Source organism: Alligator mississippiensis, chromosome 2, assembly GCF_030867095.1.
Source record: "Alligator mississippiensis isolate rAllMis1 chromosome 2, rAllMis1, whole genome shotgun sequence".
Lineage (NCBI taxonomy): Eukaryota > Metazoa > Chordata > Crocodylia > Alligatoridae > Alligator > Alligator mississippiensis.
This window is the reverse complement of record NC_081825.1, coordinates 77,571,773-77,587,951: the sequence shown is the minus strand read 5'-3', so window position 1 is coordinate 77,587,951 and position 16,179 is coordinate 77,571,773. Positions and strand designations below refer to the sequence as shown.

The window sequence follows — 16,179 nt, the reverse complement described above, 5'->3', positions numbered from 1 at the left end:
GTTGGAGTGGTTACTTTTGTATAGCATGCGAGTATGAGGCACCACAGAGGATTTAAGATGACAGGAGAATTGATACGACTGTAATACTTGTATCTTTCCCCTCCATATTTAAAAGAGACTGTTTTCCTGAACTAAAGACCTCATCCTGAAGACTGCAACTTGGTAATATTCCCGGTACAGCAGTTATATATACATACATATATTGAACAGCTTTTGCAAACTTGGGATTTGTCTACACTGAGTCACTGCAGTTCATACAGAAAATGTACAAAAGTTACTTTAAGCAGGTTAACTGCACAAGTATTTATTCCTTAGGTGGATTTTGCATTCTGTTCTGAGATCCAGTGACTGAAGTGCAGATATAACTTCAGTGTTGTAACCTGTGGTCATTACAGGAACTTTTTTGAATAAATGCGTAAGAAGAGCCTTGAGCAACATTGTTTCCCATGCGTTTCATATACCTCATTACAGCAGTAATGTTAGAATGATGTTGTAGCCATCATGGGCTAGGAATTATGTGAGGCAAGGATTTTTGGGGGGGTGATATCTTTTATTGGACCAGCTATATACTTGGGATAAAGTTAGACAAGTTAACTTTGCAGTCAAAAGCTTGTCTAACTTTATCCCGACTATACCAACAAAAGGTATCGCCCAAAAAATTCTTGCTTACAGCTATAGTGACATTTTAAAGATAACATATATCTAACTACACCTTCAGCCTGACGGGAGAGAGAAGTCCTAGATTCTTTAAAGTATATGTAGTGTTCCCTTTACCATTCAACTGATTTGAGAAGAACAAATAATTTATAAATGTTCAAGTGCCCATTATCTGAAATAACTACACTAACTCTTGTTTTGCTGTAATGAACCTCTCTGAATACTGGAAAGGCCTTGGTCTACTGCTAATGAAATGTGTTATTGATGAAACTATAAATTCTTGCAGTGATATTCTCTTGGAAACAAACAAAAACAATTTGGGAAAAACATTTAATGCTAGTATATGCTAGTATCAGGCTATTTTTCTTATTGTTCTAACAAATCCTAAAAAGATACTTCATCCCCTTTTATGGGGGCTTAATGAAAATTAATCAGTTGAAGGCTGGAATACTATATCTGACCCCCATCCACACTGCAATTTCTAGTCCATCCTGACATTGTTTTCAAAACTGGTTTCTGAAAAACATTTCAGGTAACATGGTTCAGTTGATAGGGTTTGGGCTTTTGTGGAAATACAGACTTTTAAAAAATGTTTTTTTTCATTTTTTTCAGATAATTTTTCTCTGGTTACACAAGCCAGCACATGCTGACAATGCCATGTTTCCTGAAATTTTTTTTAGGAACTGATCTTAGAGAAAACAGGCAGGAAACATCATTAAAAAATCTGGATTGGGTCTCTCTCTCTCTCTCTCTCTCTCTCTCTCTCTCTTTCTCTCTCTCTCTTTCAGTGTTAGCTGCTACATGTTGAATCATACAAGCTGATTTTCCAACAAATATGTTTATATAGTTTGTGCAGCAGAGAGCTGAATCAAGTCATTGGTATAAATTGTTGATGTTGTTTTACAAAGCCAAACCTATCTACCTCTTGAATTTGCTGCTATTGTTTTCCCTCCCCACCATCCCCCATCTTCATTAGGTTTGTTGTCTTTTAGTAAAAAACATTTTTAAACATTTTTGTTCATTACTATTTCAATGTCTTCCTTTTAGCTTTCCATCACTTGGATACAGGTATTTAATTGTTTCTAGACAGGGATTCTGAAGATTTCACCCTGTGCTAAAAATAACCTTAGACTATATAGTTCTTTCTTCATTTTTCAAGTGCTGATAAAACATAAATTTTATATATATATAAAATCTGGAATCTGCTCTGGGGCAATGGGAGGTGCTAGGTTCAACATACAGCTGCTTGTCACTCCTAGCCCTATCTATCTATCTATCTATCTATCTATCTATCTATCTATCTATCTATCTATCTATCTATCCATACCCCCCATACCCGCCCTATCTATATATATCAATAGGTCTAGGAGTGACAAGCAGCTGTATGTGAACCTAGCACCTCCCACTGCCCCAGAGCAGATTCCAGGGTGCAGTGCAGATGCTGGAAGCTTGTTGGTCCCAGCCCTCACCACCACTAGAATCTCCTGATCGTATTGCCTCTGTGGAGCAGTCGACACATTAGCTCAGCACATGTTAGGTAATATGATCTGGAGACACTCCGTGCTGGAAAAATCCTAACTTTACTATGATGTGAGCACACTTATCCTGCATTTTATTGTGTGAACACTTGGATTCTAATGTTTTAAATGGCAGTTAAGCCATCCTAAGTTTAACATATGACAAGGCCCTCGGAGGCTTTGTTTTTTAAATAGTCATTTTAGTGTAATATCTTAAAATTAATCTAAATCGGGTAGAAACTGAAGGGAGAGATAAGAAAATGTCATTATTAAGACATACCCACTCCTCTCCACCACATTTAATTTTGTAGGTTGCAGTCATCAGTATGTTAGGGGTGTGCGAAGCAGGCTGTATTCGATTCAGATTCAGCCCAATTCAGCAGACAATGATTCAATTCCCTGATTCGGATCACTGTCCTGATTTGAGTCGGGCAAATCTGAATCTGAAGATTCGATTCTGATTTGGAGAATCAGCGATTTGGTCATAGACACAGCTTTATGTTTTTTCTACATATCTCAAGGTACCAGGCGCAGCTTGTGAACACTGAGATGGTGGGGTGGATAGAGCGTCCTATGGGAGCGTGGGGGGGGTCCCCCTTGCGCTTGGCGGTAGACCCAGAAGTGGACCAGAAGTACTTCTGGTCCACTTCTGGGTCTGCTATCAAGCATAAGGGGGACCCCACCCCATACCCACCCAGCTCAGCGATTGGTCACAGGCTACCCTGGGTACCCCCCCCCCCAGATCCAGGCACTGAACCGGGGTGTGGAAAGGTCTCCTGCTTGCTCCATGACTGACCCAGAAGTGGACCGGAAGTGCTTCTGGTCCACTTCCGGGTCCACCACCGGGCGCGCTAGGGACCCCCCCCGTGCTCCCATGGTACACTTCATCCACCCTGCCATCTCAGTGTTCATGAGCCTTGAGGTATGTAGAAAAAACATTTAAAGCTGTATATGTCTGAATCATTGAATCTGTCTGAATCAATTCAGAGGGTTCCAATTCAATTCGGAGAGTTTAAAGGGTCTACCGATTCAATTCAGATTCAGATATTCGGCGGACGAACCGGGCCAAATCTTCTCCAAATCGAATCAGCAACCAAAGCTTCGTACAGCCCTACAGTATGTACCCAGAGAGATATTAAATATATAGTGCCAATATTCAACAAGGAAGCTCTATGTTCCATTTGAAGAGTCTTTAAACCAGAAATGTTGCTTTTCTCCATCATGAGTAAGACAGCAGTGAATAAAGCAAGTGCCTTTTGACAGGTGTTCTTAATCCTTGAGTATACATACATACTCACTGTTTTGGGCAAATGTGCATTGCTGGAGAAATGGTCTTCTCAATCAATACATTCACATGTTGCTTAAATATGTATTTCTCCATTTTGCTTCATAGGTAATGCCCCTGCATTAGTGGTTGTAGTCATTTCTGGTCAAATTAATGAAAAATATTTAATTACTGATGATAGAGATGTGGGGATACCAACTTACTGGCCCCACAGACACAGGGATAGCAGCCATAGTAAGCTGTGTTCATAAAACAAACTAATTTTATGACAGCATCTTTTAGCTGGGTCACAAGGGAAGTAATGTTCAAACCTGAAGTGGTATTCTTTATAAGTTATTTTTATGTGAGATGATTGTATATTTTCAGCAGTGTGGCAAATCCTGGGCTGAAAATGATTATTTCTTGTGCAGTTCCATTTAGTAGTTACAGTGAGGCACTTCTGAATGAACATTAGTAGTGATTAATATTGATTTCATAGTGTTTTGGAATCTTTGTACCTTATTAACTTCTAGAAGTTGAACTAAATCCAAAAAGTGGCCAACTTTTCTTAAATGTTGTGTGTCACCCCAATAATGTAGGCTTCCAGACTGATCCCCTTGCTCCCTTTCCCTTATCACAATGGATATTTCTTCAGTGAAAGAGGATAAAAGTGTAAAGAAGAAAACAGGCCTACTCTGGCATTACATATTGTTATGAGTAACTGTCACATCTTCTGTTTGCACAGGGATTTGGCAGCAGATCTTCTCATGATGACACCCAATAATGAACTGCAGTTGGTAAAACTCTGTGCTTTCTATCCTGGGTGTGTGGCAGAGATAAATGACCTACATGAAAAGGTAACTTAAAGAACCATTTACTTGAACAGAAGTTATATATTGATCTGTTTCTTAATGAGTAGATACGTTCCAATACTAGGAATGAAGATCGTCCTTCATATCCATTTTTGGTATTTGTGCTTTATTCGCAATAGGAATTGATGCGCACTCAACAGGAAATGCTCATTTGCTTTATATTATGTGGCTAGTAGCAAAGTAAAGTCAGATCCTCTACATTAAGCTCTTATGGAGCTTACTATCCCCGTGTCATGGAAGTCTGGCCTCACTCCCACACACAAGATTCCCTTCCCTACCATGCTGACTGCATCTGGTGGCTACTGCCTCCCTAGCCTGATACTTCCTTTGCAGCCTGGAAAAATCTGTTAACGCTGCTTGCTTGACTTCTGATTCTGACTGCATATCTAGCTGTTACACAAAGTAGCCTTGCCATGAAAAATCCTTACAAAGAAGGACCTTGGAATGGGGATGCTGACATTTACCAGGCTTTGGTGACTAGACCTTCCGCTCCTCCAGTTCACTCCTCTTGAGGTCATAAGAGTCATGTACTTAGTGTGGTTACATGCATTAAATAATCTCATCAAATGATGACAATTGCTTTTTTCTTTTTGTTAGAGGTATTCTGAATTGACTATATTATGTGTGAATCGCACTGCTTGCTACCATATTCAAACAAAATCGTTTTTTTGTAAAACCTTTGTTTTCTAGTGTAATCTACCAGGTGTAGAAGAATGTTTGCAGTTGGCAGAGACAGCTGAGGCAACTGGAGATTTATTTGCAACCATAAAGTATTATTTGCTAAGTACAGAACCAGAAAAAGCCCTTCCTATTGGCATTCAGTATGTTAAAGGTATGCTTCTGAATGGAGGAGACTCATCTAAATGGAGTAAAATGTTTCAGCTTTTGGCTTTTTATTTATTGTCCCTCTTGTTTTTTCATATTTTCCAACAGAACAAATTAGTAGCTCAGATTGGACTTTGGATTCAGTATGCCCATACCTTGATCTTCTAAGCTATATACGCACAGAACGATTGGTGCTGCATAAATGTAGTGAGTGAGTATATTTTGTCACAACTATAAAATTGAAACTTCTTTTGTTTAAAGCGTATTTATCTTTGTTTACAGTTATGGAATGTCTTTCTTGCCTGCAGCCAGTAAGCACTTGGACATCTTTCCATCTTGGCTCTCAGTTATACCATCTGAATAAAAATTACAAGTGCAATCATGCTACTTAATCCTACACTCCTAACTTACACAAGTAAAAGGGTGTTTTCACAAATGCTGACACTGATAGTTAGACCTTAAACTCAGATTCAGACAAACTGTTTGTGTTCACTGTAACAGACTACGATCCTTGCAGAGACTAATGTAGTTAGCTGAAATGTAGTTGAATGTAGTTGAAAACTCATGTCACAGAGGTGATGAAATTGTTGGGAGCACTTCAGACTATAAGTTGTTTTGGGGTTTCTTTTGGAAAGGTTATGAAGAAGGTAGCTAGCTGTAAGATGGAGCTTATGTAACATCTAGTCACCACCTGTACCTTGACAATCATTAAATAGTCCTTGGTCTGTGCTCAATACAAAGGCTGCTTTTCTTGCATTGGTATTAGACTTGTCAGCTGCCTTTGAAACTGCTGTTTATGAAATGTTGATAACTTAGAGCTGGAAAATGCCAGTTCATCAAAAATGAAACATTTTGTGGAAATGTGTTGAATTTAACTAAACTAGCAGACTGCAGACAGGGTATTATCTGCAAGGCATCCCTGCAAGGGATTGGGGTGGCTTGGGAAGCAGGCAGGGAAGGGATCAATGGGGCTCAGGGGGCAGGTGGGGGGTGGGGCTGGGTAGGGATCGGGGGGAGGCTCAGGGGGCAGGCAGGGGTGGGGGCTGGGCAGGGCGGGGATTGGGGGGGACTCGGGGGGCAGGCGGGGGGGGCGGCAGGGCAGGGATTGGGGAGGCTCGGGGGGGAAGGCAGGGGGTGGGGCCTCACAGGCAAGCAGTGTGCTTCAGAAGCAGGGAAGAGCTAACTATAGAGACACTCTGGCAGCCAGAGCATATCTATGGAGGACCCAGCCTCCAGTTGCCCTGTCCTGCTTTCTTTTTCTGTGGGGTTTTTTGACCCCTGGATATCCAGGGGTCTAATTTTGCTCCCATGCTGCAAACTTGCAGTGCGGGGAAAATTTTCTCATTCCTGCACATTCCTCTTGCAGTGTCTCAAAGGGGTCTGAGACGCTGCAAGAAGCATGTGTGGGCTCGTCTGGACACGCCCATGAGGAGTATTACAGGATTTCAATTTACTGCCCTCTTGTATTGCTGTGTATAGGCAGCCATTAAGGGAGAAGATTTGGATGTCATTTTTTCCAGTAATTCAACAGCTTTAATCTTTAGGTGTCCAACTCAAGTAATCGAGTAGGAGCAACTGAGAGAATGACCCAGCGTAGTGGTTACATTGGGGCATGTTTAAGAGCCAGCCAGCTCGGGCTTAGGGTCAGGTTCAATTCAGACAAGACAATTGATGCAATTCTCCCAAAGGAGAATCAACCAAAGGAGTTGATGGAAATCTTATTTACCCCCCAGTGGGATGGAATTAAACTGCTGTACTTAACCAGAATTCATAACTTTATAGTTTGGTTAGACTGTGAGCTACTGGTTAGACGCTTAAAGGATCAGCTAGCTGTGGTACTTTAAAGGGCATATTTCTATCCGGGTATGGCTAGATTTGCACAGTATTATCTTTCAGATGCAATCTTGCTACAGTTGTTCATGCTCATGTCAGTTTAAAGTTATATACCCAAAATGCTAGGAAGGGCTACACTTTATACCAAATGTGAAGCTGTAATTAGGTGCAGAAAGGTAACTGCCATTTTTTGAAGGTAGAGTGCAATTCCAGAGCTTTGAGATCTTCATGGCTTCTTATGACTATCCAGATTTATAGCTACTAGCTTTTACATATAAAACTCATAGTGGCCAGGGCCCTGCCTATTTGAAGGACTGTCCCTTAAGTCCTTAGTCCTCTTCCAAGTCAAGACCAGAATCATCCTCAAAACGGAGAGGAGCTGGTGAGGGATTATTATGTAAGGGTCCCAGGGCTGTGATCCCATCCTGCTGCTGTTCTAAAATAACCCAGGTTTGAGGACTTTTAGGGTACATTGCACAACCTATTTATTTTGCCTTTTGTGGAAAATGAGATTTGCATTAGTTTTTGTAAGTATCATGCGCACTTTAGCTTGTTTTATATTTAACTCGTTGGAGTTTGGCAGATAATATCAAACTCAACTGTTAGAAGTGAACTGTTAGAAGAAAAAACAATGACTGAAATGAGAAGCTTCTAAAGGAAAGAATTGAAGTGTGGGGTGCTATTAAGTGGGGAATACACTTGGGTTTCTCTTTATGCAAATTTGTTCTGTGCGAATTTGCTTATATGTGATGACCTTATCTATACCAGAAACTCGCTTTGTGCGAGAAAAGTTCGATCTTATGCAAAGAAGCATGCAACATGACTATGCTGCAGTGATGTGAGTGAAGCATGGGGGGTGGGTGTGAGGCAGGTATGCAACGCTATCTTGCACTTGCCTCAGTCTCGCATTGTCCATTGTTCCCTTCAGTGCTATGCTACTTGTACTCGTATTGTGGCACATCTATTTGCCTTTATTATTGAACTTAATGAAATGTCATCTAACTGACCTTCTAGTGCATCTCCTAACTCCCCTTCTGAGCCAGCCATGAAGTGAAAAAGGAGGCTGGTGCATATCCCTATTAATTACATGTAATAATGGATTTGCTTTATGCAAATTCACTTAATTCAAGGTTTTTTTGGAACACATCCCTCGCGTAAAGAGAGACCCGAGTGTACTCTGCTTGGTTTCATATGGATCTGAATCTGGGATCAAAGGGATTTTTGAAAAACCTTTTACAAGTGAAATCCAGTAAGAGACCCTCTAGAACAGAGAAGGGAGAATGTGAATTGTCACTGGTTGCTGGAGAGAGGCAAAACACATACTAACAGCAGCAAGTAGGCGTTGTTCCTTAGAAAGTTGTAGGTAGGTGGGCTAGAATTCACCAGAACTTCCAAGTCATGATTCAGGTTTAGTGAGGGGACAATGTTTTATGCTTTGGCTGCTATTTACCATTTGGTGAACAAATAACAATGCTTTTTGAAGAAGATATAATCGAATCACTTTATGTGGAGGAAAAAGGGCTTACAGACACCAAACACAGCTAGATCTGTAATGTTAATGTGTCAGGGAAGTGGGGCTACCACTATAAAATCTAGGTCTATAATGGATGGCTTATTGAGTTCTACCCTTGAGACAGGTGCAGGAACATCTGTCACCCCATGGGTGCAGTATAGAGGAACTGACTGTGGTTTAAAGCAGTTTGCCCAGAGGAATTGAAAGTGGTCTAAAGATTGTGGCTGTAAACAGACTTTGCCTTTTTACCACCATAAAAATGATCTGCCCAAAGCTGCCCACGCTCCCTAGCTGCCCTTAGGCAGCTGCTCCTGGGGCATCTGGGACCCCGATCCTGCATGCCCCGGCAATGCCTGTGTGCCTTTCCAGGTCAGCTTTATTAGCTTGCAGTAGCCTTGGCTGTGCCTGCCCATGTTCCTCCATTTGGGATTTCCCCAGGCTCCAGTGCAGTCCCAGGCTTGGGGCTGCCAAAGAACTGATTGGTAGTCCCAGCCCCAGGACTAAATCAGAGTGAGTTTGACACTGTACTGTGGTCCCAGGGCTGAGACTGCCAATCAGTTGATTAGTGGTCCCAGCCCATGGACTTCACCAGCGCAAGCTGGAGATTTTGAGGAGTGCCCGTGGAGTCCCTGGGCATGGGTCTCTGCAAATGGGGAAACCTGGGGTTTCACTCTTTATAGAGATGTGCAAGACTGTTTTCCTGTTTGCAGAGGGGTAGCAAGAGTATTGTCCTGCAAGATCAAGCCCCAGCCACTCCCAGGAGGGCCCTGCGGGATAACACGCAACATCTGTTTTGCCTAGTGAAGCAGATCAGTTGTGCTGAAACACATCTCAACACAGTTGATCCACTTCATTTGGCAACTTCTGTTTATACCGTATGACACCTGGTCTATGGGAAGGGTGGGAGAGATTGAAGAAGTGGTTAGTATAACAGATCGGCATTATTTGTATTTGGAGTTTCAACATACTAAAAGGAAATTTATATTTGAAATTTCAAATATAGCTGAAATTTATATTTGACCTGTAAGTACAAATAATTGTCACACAGTTTGGAGGCTGCACATGTAGTCTTTTATTTTCAGACCATAATAAAAAATAAAAATAAATAAATGGAATCACTATAAGGCAGTTGAAGTATAGTTTACTCAGCCATAAACCTAATCCAACCATTTATATTTCCTGTGAAGTATTAAGACAGTATGTAAAAAAATAAATAAATAATAATAAAATAAAAAAAGGTCTGTTTGTTTGAAGTTTCTGTATTTGGTTAAAACTCTTAACTTTGATATATACTATTTTATTTTTAGATTTCGGAATGAGCTGCTGATACTGTGTGGTTACATTGGTGCTTTACTTGCTATAAGGAGACAGTACAATAGCATTGTACCTGCACTTTATGAATATACAAGGTAATATTTCCCTATCTGTAGTAGTAGCACCCCACGGTCTCAATCAGGTTAGTTATACCTTGTATGTAGTCTCTGTCCCCAGAAGTTTATCAGTCTAAGATCCCAATTCTAGTATGAGAACAGGGAAGTACCTTGTGCTCTGCTGACTTCTTTGGTGCAGTATAGTGGTACAAGGGTCAGCCTGAATGCAGCCTTTTGCAAAATCTGGGCTAAGCTGGGTCAAACTACTTGTTCCTAAAAACACAGGTTGTTTTTGTAAAGAGATAAGTATTCTAACTGTCCTTCTTGAATGATCACAAGTTGTCACATCTGCTGTGTCATTCTGCTTAAAATTGTTTTTTTTTTCCCAAATCAGTATGAAAAAGTGTCTTTATAGGACATATGCTATCACTATGGAAACAGTAAGTTAGTAATAGATAGCATTTAATGAACAGGTTTTTTCTGGCCTAAATTTGTGGTGAGCTTTAAAACTTCCTGGGACCTAGAGAATTCCTGTAGGATTTGAGACAATAGGATTGTTCTAAAGAAATCTTTTTTTTTTTTAACTGACCCATCACATCCTCCGAGTTCCATGTAGGAATCATGACTCATTCAGCTTTTTAGGACTGGTCCAACAAAGTGCTTCAGAACACCAATTAACGTCAAATGTCAGTATATCAAAAACTGGTTCAAAGTCTGTCCAAGCTTCGTGGCTAACAAGCACAGCCAAAATATAGAAAGGCCTTGAAGAATATCGTAGGGATTAAATCTGAATAATTTAAATTAAAATAAAGAAAAAGTATTCTTATACCTAGAAATCTTAATAATTCCAAAGTTAAACAGTAAGGGCATAGTAAAAAACACAAATTAGAAGTATCAATTCAAAATATATTTTAAAAGATTTATATCGTTAATTTCTAATATCTTTTCTCTTTAAGTAAATTTACAATGTTAGAACTGATTTTGAACATTACCCACAATAACATTTTGTAGGTACAAAATTTTAATTAAATTTTGTTCCTTTTCAGTCAGCTTCTAAAACGACGGGAGGTATCTGTACCCCTGAAAATTGAATGGCTATCTGATGAACTAGATGCATGGAGAGCTTGTACACAGTTAGTCAAGTAAGTGTAAAATGCAAAATTGTCAGAGTGGAGATTGCTTCCATTTAAATATGCACATTTCAATAAAACTTTGATTTTTTTTTCTTTCTAGAATTTGAAAGGCTGTTCTTATGTAAAGACAGAAAGTATTTTGAAATCTGTGGATCCTGAGTTGAATTGCAAATGAACAAGTTTAAAATATGTGTTTTGCTTACAGATCTACCGATGAATCACCATATACCCCTCCATCAGATTCCCAGAGAATGATTTATTCAACACTTGTATCACGAATGCAAGAGGAGCCTCTGAAAGGACTGATTGGACCGGATTATGTTACTGGATCTAATCTTCCTAGTCACTCAGATGTTCACATCTCTTGTTTAACAGGATTAAGGATACAGGTATTTTTTCAGAGCCATATTCCTTTGGATTACTGTTTTAACAAGTAACCCTTACGTGGTCATGCGAGTTGTTTTTAAGTGAAAAAATACAAATGGAAACTTGTAATGGTTGAGGCTTCCAGAGTTCTCAAAGAATAGAATCTCTAAAGAAGAAAAAGGGAGATTGTAGAGTAATCCCTTTGACAAAAGCTGCCATTTTCTGTTAACTATGCTTAGATGGAGTTTATATGGTTATATAGTTTTAATGAGGACGAAATCACCACTTGGAACAGTAAAAAATTGTTTGCAACAGTCAAAAATTGAAACACAATTGCTCCTATTAAAGTATATGTGAGCCAGTGGCTACCTCTTCACTTTGGTTTGAATTGAAAACAGTGGAAGGGCTATATCAAAATTCCATTAATGTGTTGAAATATTTCTTCTTATACTATGCATTTCTAGAATGCCAAGCATTGTAGTATCTCTGAGCCATTAAATTAAATAGGTTGTCAAAGATACTGCCTGTGGGCCTCACCTGGCTTGTGCGCCATGTCATCTAGGCTATGGGGTTCCTGGAGGAGCTGACAACATGGGGGTGGGGCAAGCAGGCACAGAGCCCACCGCCAAAAGTTCAAGGTATGTTGAAGACATGTTTAGGTAGCATAGGCAGGCAACAGCTCTGCAAATTCCCACTGCGCCCTGAGTCTATAGTCAGAGACGATCTAAGCAGGGTACAAGGCCCAGGACAAATCAGCCTGTGCAGGGCCTCGCCCCTGGACGCAAGGAAGCCAGCAGCAGATTTGGCAGTGGGGAGTGCCAAGCGGCCGGACGTGAAGCCACTGGCAGCACGGAGTCACCACTCTGCCCAGCTCCGCGGGGCCCCCCAAAGTGCGAGGCTCGGGGCGCTTGCCCTGATTTGCTCCCCCACTAGGGATGGCCCTGTCTACAGTGCTGCTCACTCTGCCACCAGAGGTGGGTCTGGATTTGGCTTGTGAGGCACCATGCAGTTTCAGTTTAGCCCACAAGAGGGTCCATGGTCTGGATCTGGCCTGTGGGGGCTAATTCAGGGGTTTGACATCCCTGAATTAAAGCACACATCAGCAATAAGTAAGGAGAAGATACAAAGGCTAAACATTCAGACACGAGTATCATTTTTCAGTATTTATTACTTGTGTAGCTTTGTGACCAGCATGTTTAAACATTTATCTTCACCATGCCACTGTGAGGTATGTTGTTGCTGCCATTTTTGTAGATAGGGAAAGGGACTCAGTTTTGTTAGGCTCATTTATTTACACTTATAGGAAGCTAAATCCATGTGGTTTCCCCTATCATTAAGAGGCCAGGCCCACAGAAAAACAAGGCTGCCTATGGTGCCTATTGTAAGACACAGGTATAAATAACTATAGTTTGGGAATACACCAGTATTATTGTAAAATGCATCTAACTCAAACCTTAGGGAACGTAAAACAGGTCTATTTGCCTGGTAAGTATAGTTCTCTAAATTGGTATGGAAGTTTTAATCAGAGTTATTATCAGGTGTAACTTTTTAAGTTGGGTGAAGCTACTGTATAAACCGAGGTTGCATCAAGTCAAAATATACATTTGTTTTTACTAGATTGTAGCTTCTCTGCAAATATGATACAGGACATGTATCTTCTCTTTCTTCCCTTTCTCAAACATTCATATTTTACAGGGGCCTGTGTTTTTCCTTGAAGATGGAAAATCAGTTATTTCTCTGAATGATGCTTTGATGTGGGCCAAAGTGAATGCCTTCTCACCATTAGGAACAGGAATACGGCTCAACCCATTCTAAGACTGTTTTCATTGTAATCTCTAGTGATTGAAATGAGCAACATCCTGAAGATTAATATTAATTTTAATCTTGATCATCAGGGACAGAAAGATGGCAGTTCCTTCCTCCTGAAGGACAGTTACTTGAATTTTACAAATTGTAAAAAAGAAAATGAAAAGGTTTTTTTTTTTTAATATCTCTCTCTCTATATATATCTATATATAAAGTTATTTGATAATCCAAAGAAGAAAAGTTATTTGATAATCCAAAGAAAAAAAAGTCCTAATTTACGCAATTGATAGCCATGGGGGTTTTTTTTAGAAAGATGTGTACTGTTGTCAGACAACACAAACATAGTTCAGTAACTCGTATGCGAACAAATAACTTGTAAAGCAAGTAAACAACTGTCTACATTATCAACATATGAGGTAGCTAAAACTGTGAAATTCATAAAATGTGTTTGTAAATATATCATTATACAAATGATTTATGCTTTTATGGATAGTTACTGTAATGCATCTATTTTTAGAATGACCAAAAATCTATGTCTAACTTTCATTCATCCTGTTTCCCCTTTTATCTTTTTACAGTAAAATGTGATTCTCAAGTGAAAGTGTAAATTAAATGAGTTCAAAGCCAAAAAACTCAGATTTTTAATTAAGACATATTTCCATGGATTAAATATTTAGCTTTACCAGTAATAAAGAAAAGTCAAATATAGCAGCACTGTTTGTTATGTTTTGATGAATACCTTGATTAGGGTAAATCAATATATTTTCTAGTAAGATCATCTTTGGCAACTTCCCCTATTATATTTGAATGAGATAAAAATGCATTTATGAACCTTTTAAAATCAAGGTTGTAAATACTGAACCAGCATATTTAATGAAGAATTACTGAAATCCATTATGTATATTAATAACATTTTGTTCTTTTGGATTTTGTATAGGCTGTAAAAAGCATATGGTACGAAGGACCTGATACTCAGGCATCGCTTTATTTAGTTACAGTTGGTTAGTCAAGACTTATGATCTGTGCCCAAATTAAACTAAATATGATGGCAGTAGAATCTGAGTAGTAGTGAAATTGTAAAAAGTTGTGTGTAACATCAAACATTGCCATGAGGAAAAAAAAGTCCTATATTCTTAGCCAGAAGTACTTTTCCATAAAGTAGCATTAGAGATCCTTTGGGTCTAGTGCCTAGTCAGTATGTTGATAGCACAGTGAAAAGAACATACCTTACCTGTTCTAATTATCTCCTCTTGTTAAAATAGTGCTAGCTATTGTATAATGAAAGATCAGTAAATGGCTGAACAATTTTTAAAGAATCATTCCAAAATAAAAAATAACACAATATTTAAAACTCACAAAGATGGCATTTTTAAGTACCCTTTATCTACTTGCAGCCTTGCAAAACTTAATAGAATATAATCAATCCTCAAAATACCTTAGTGCAGAGAGTGGCAACCTGTGATTTGTGAGCTGCATCCAACCTGCAGAGCTATTTGATCCAGCCTGTGCTGCCACAGGGAGAAGTGGCACAAGCTAGATCCTAGTGCCCGTTCATCTCTGACTCAAACAGTCATTTGGCTTGCATCCTAAAAAGGTTGCCAACCACTGCCTTAATGAAGTAATAGTCTCTTTTGAGGCAGAGTGGCTGAGTGATCTGCCCAAGGCCAGAGAGAAAGTAAATAAAAACCAAACAAACAAACTGGTAACTCAGGAAATCCTGGCTCCCAATGCGTATATTATAGTCCATGTCTTATTCGTTATGTTGGTAAAATTATTTTCAAAATTGTTAAACGTGTATTCATAGTTTATTCTACCAAGAAATTAGAAAACTTAATTTTTACAGGAATTTTTGCTGTCTCAAAGACAAAATATGAGTTCTGTTTTGTATGTCAGCAGTGTACACCATACATCTTTCACACACACTTATCTGTGTATTGGAATTAAATGCTTTACTTTATTGCATCCATTATTTAGCCATTGTTTCTCTTTTATATATTTAATTCTGTGTGTAATTTGCAGAATGTTGCAATTCAGGAAAAAAAAAAGGCTCCATAATACTAGTTTGTGGAAGAATTCTAGCTTCTTCAGCTTCAAATGTCTGATGGGTTATTCTTGTCTAATGAACGATAAATAATGCTCTTGTTTTATGGGATTTGTGTAGCATTTGTATATGTGGAAAAGTAATATAGGTACTTATGAGACTGCAGGGAGGAGTGACAGGAAATTATTATTAAGCTCAATATTTATTTGCCTGAGTTTGGATCTAAAAGACTGACTCAGCTGTCATCCTGCTCTTCTTTAAATCTCTTGTAGTGTCCTAGAGACTGATACTGAAATTTCAAGATATAAACATATTGCTGCATAAATGTGTGGAAGTTGTGCCTTAATATGGAACCTGAAATAAATCTACCCTCTTTAAATTACACATTGAGGAGGGTAAATTATTTTTTCATTATTAGGTTTAGAGTATAAAAATTGAGTCAAAGGGCACTTTTTATATCAGGAAAATGTCAGGTAACAGTCATTGTCAACAAAAATGATGGTGCATTTACTTTATGGTAGTCTTTACCATATGTGGAGAAAAAAACATGAAAACGGTTGTTGTAAGAGGTACATTTATTGTAACAACTCTAGTCACAACTGTTCAAACATAGCTGTATCAATGTTTTTAAAACAATTTCAGGTTGTTTGCTAAAACGTGTCTTCACTGTCAAGCAGATCTGATCAAAAAGAGGTATTTCGCCTTGAAATTAAAAACCTTTCTGATTTCTTCACCTTCAAGCAATTTGTGTTTTTCTCTAGTGTTGTTACCGTTATAGCATTCCATAAGAAGAAATGTTATTTCACATATATTTTTGTCTTCTAGCAGGTATCAAAAGGATATTCTAATTTTAGTGACTTCGGGGTAAGTTTTAAACTAGTAAATTACCTCTTAAAATCCTTTTTGTCAAAGTGAAAATGAATTTTTCAAAATTGTTGCAGTCGTTCTGTGCTTCACTGAGTGGAAAGAAATGCCAGATGTT

The 16,179-nt window shown here is 39.0% G+C and overlaps 1 protein-coding gene across 4 annotated transcripts in view; it reads left to right on the top strand.

The window, feature by feature from the left end:
• Positions 1-15,937, top strand: part of WDR17 (WD repeat domain 17) — a 120,535-nt gene extending 104,598 nt beyond the window's left edge. For 2 of the 4 annotated variants that reach the window (XM_059721862.1, XM_019481369.2), the window contains exons 23-30: positions 1,705-1,725; positions 4,184-4,295; positions 5,001-5,142; positions 5,244-5,346; positions 9,789-9,890; positions 10,898-10,993; positions 11,190-11,373; positions 13,046-15,937. In XM_059721862.1, the coding sequence (XP_059577845.1) occupies positions 1,705-1,725; positions 4,184-4,295; positions 5,001-5,142; positions 5,244-5,346; positions 9,789-9,890; positions 10,898-10,993; positions 11,190-11,373; positions 13,046-13,165 (880 nt within the window). In that variant the 3' untranslated portion in view covers positions 13,166-15,937. Of the gene's footprint in view, positions 1-1,704; positions 1,726-4,183; positions 4,296-5,000; positions 5,143-5,243; positions 5,347-9,788; positions 9,891-10,897; positions 10,994-11,189; positions 11,374-13,045 lie in introns of those variants that run through there. The other 2 variants (XM_059721861.1, XM_059721863.1) reach the window with 2 other exon arrangements.
• Positions 15,938-16,179: the final 242 nt, after the last annotated feature.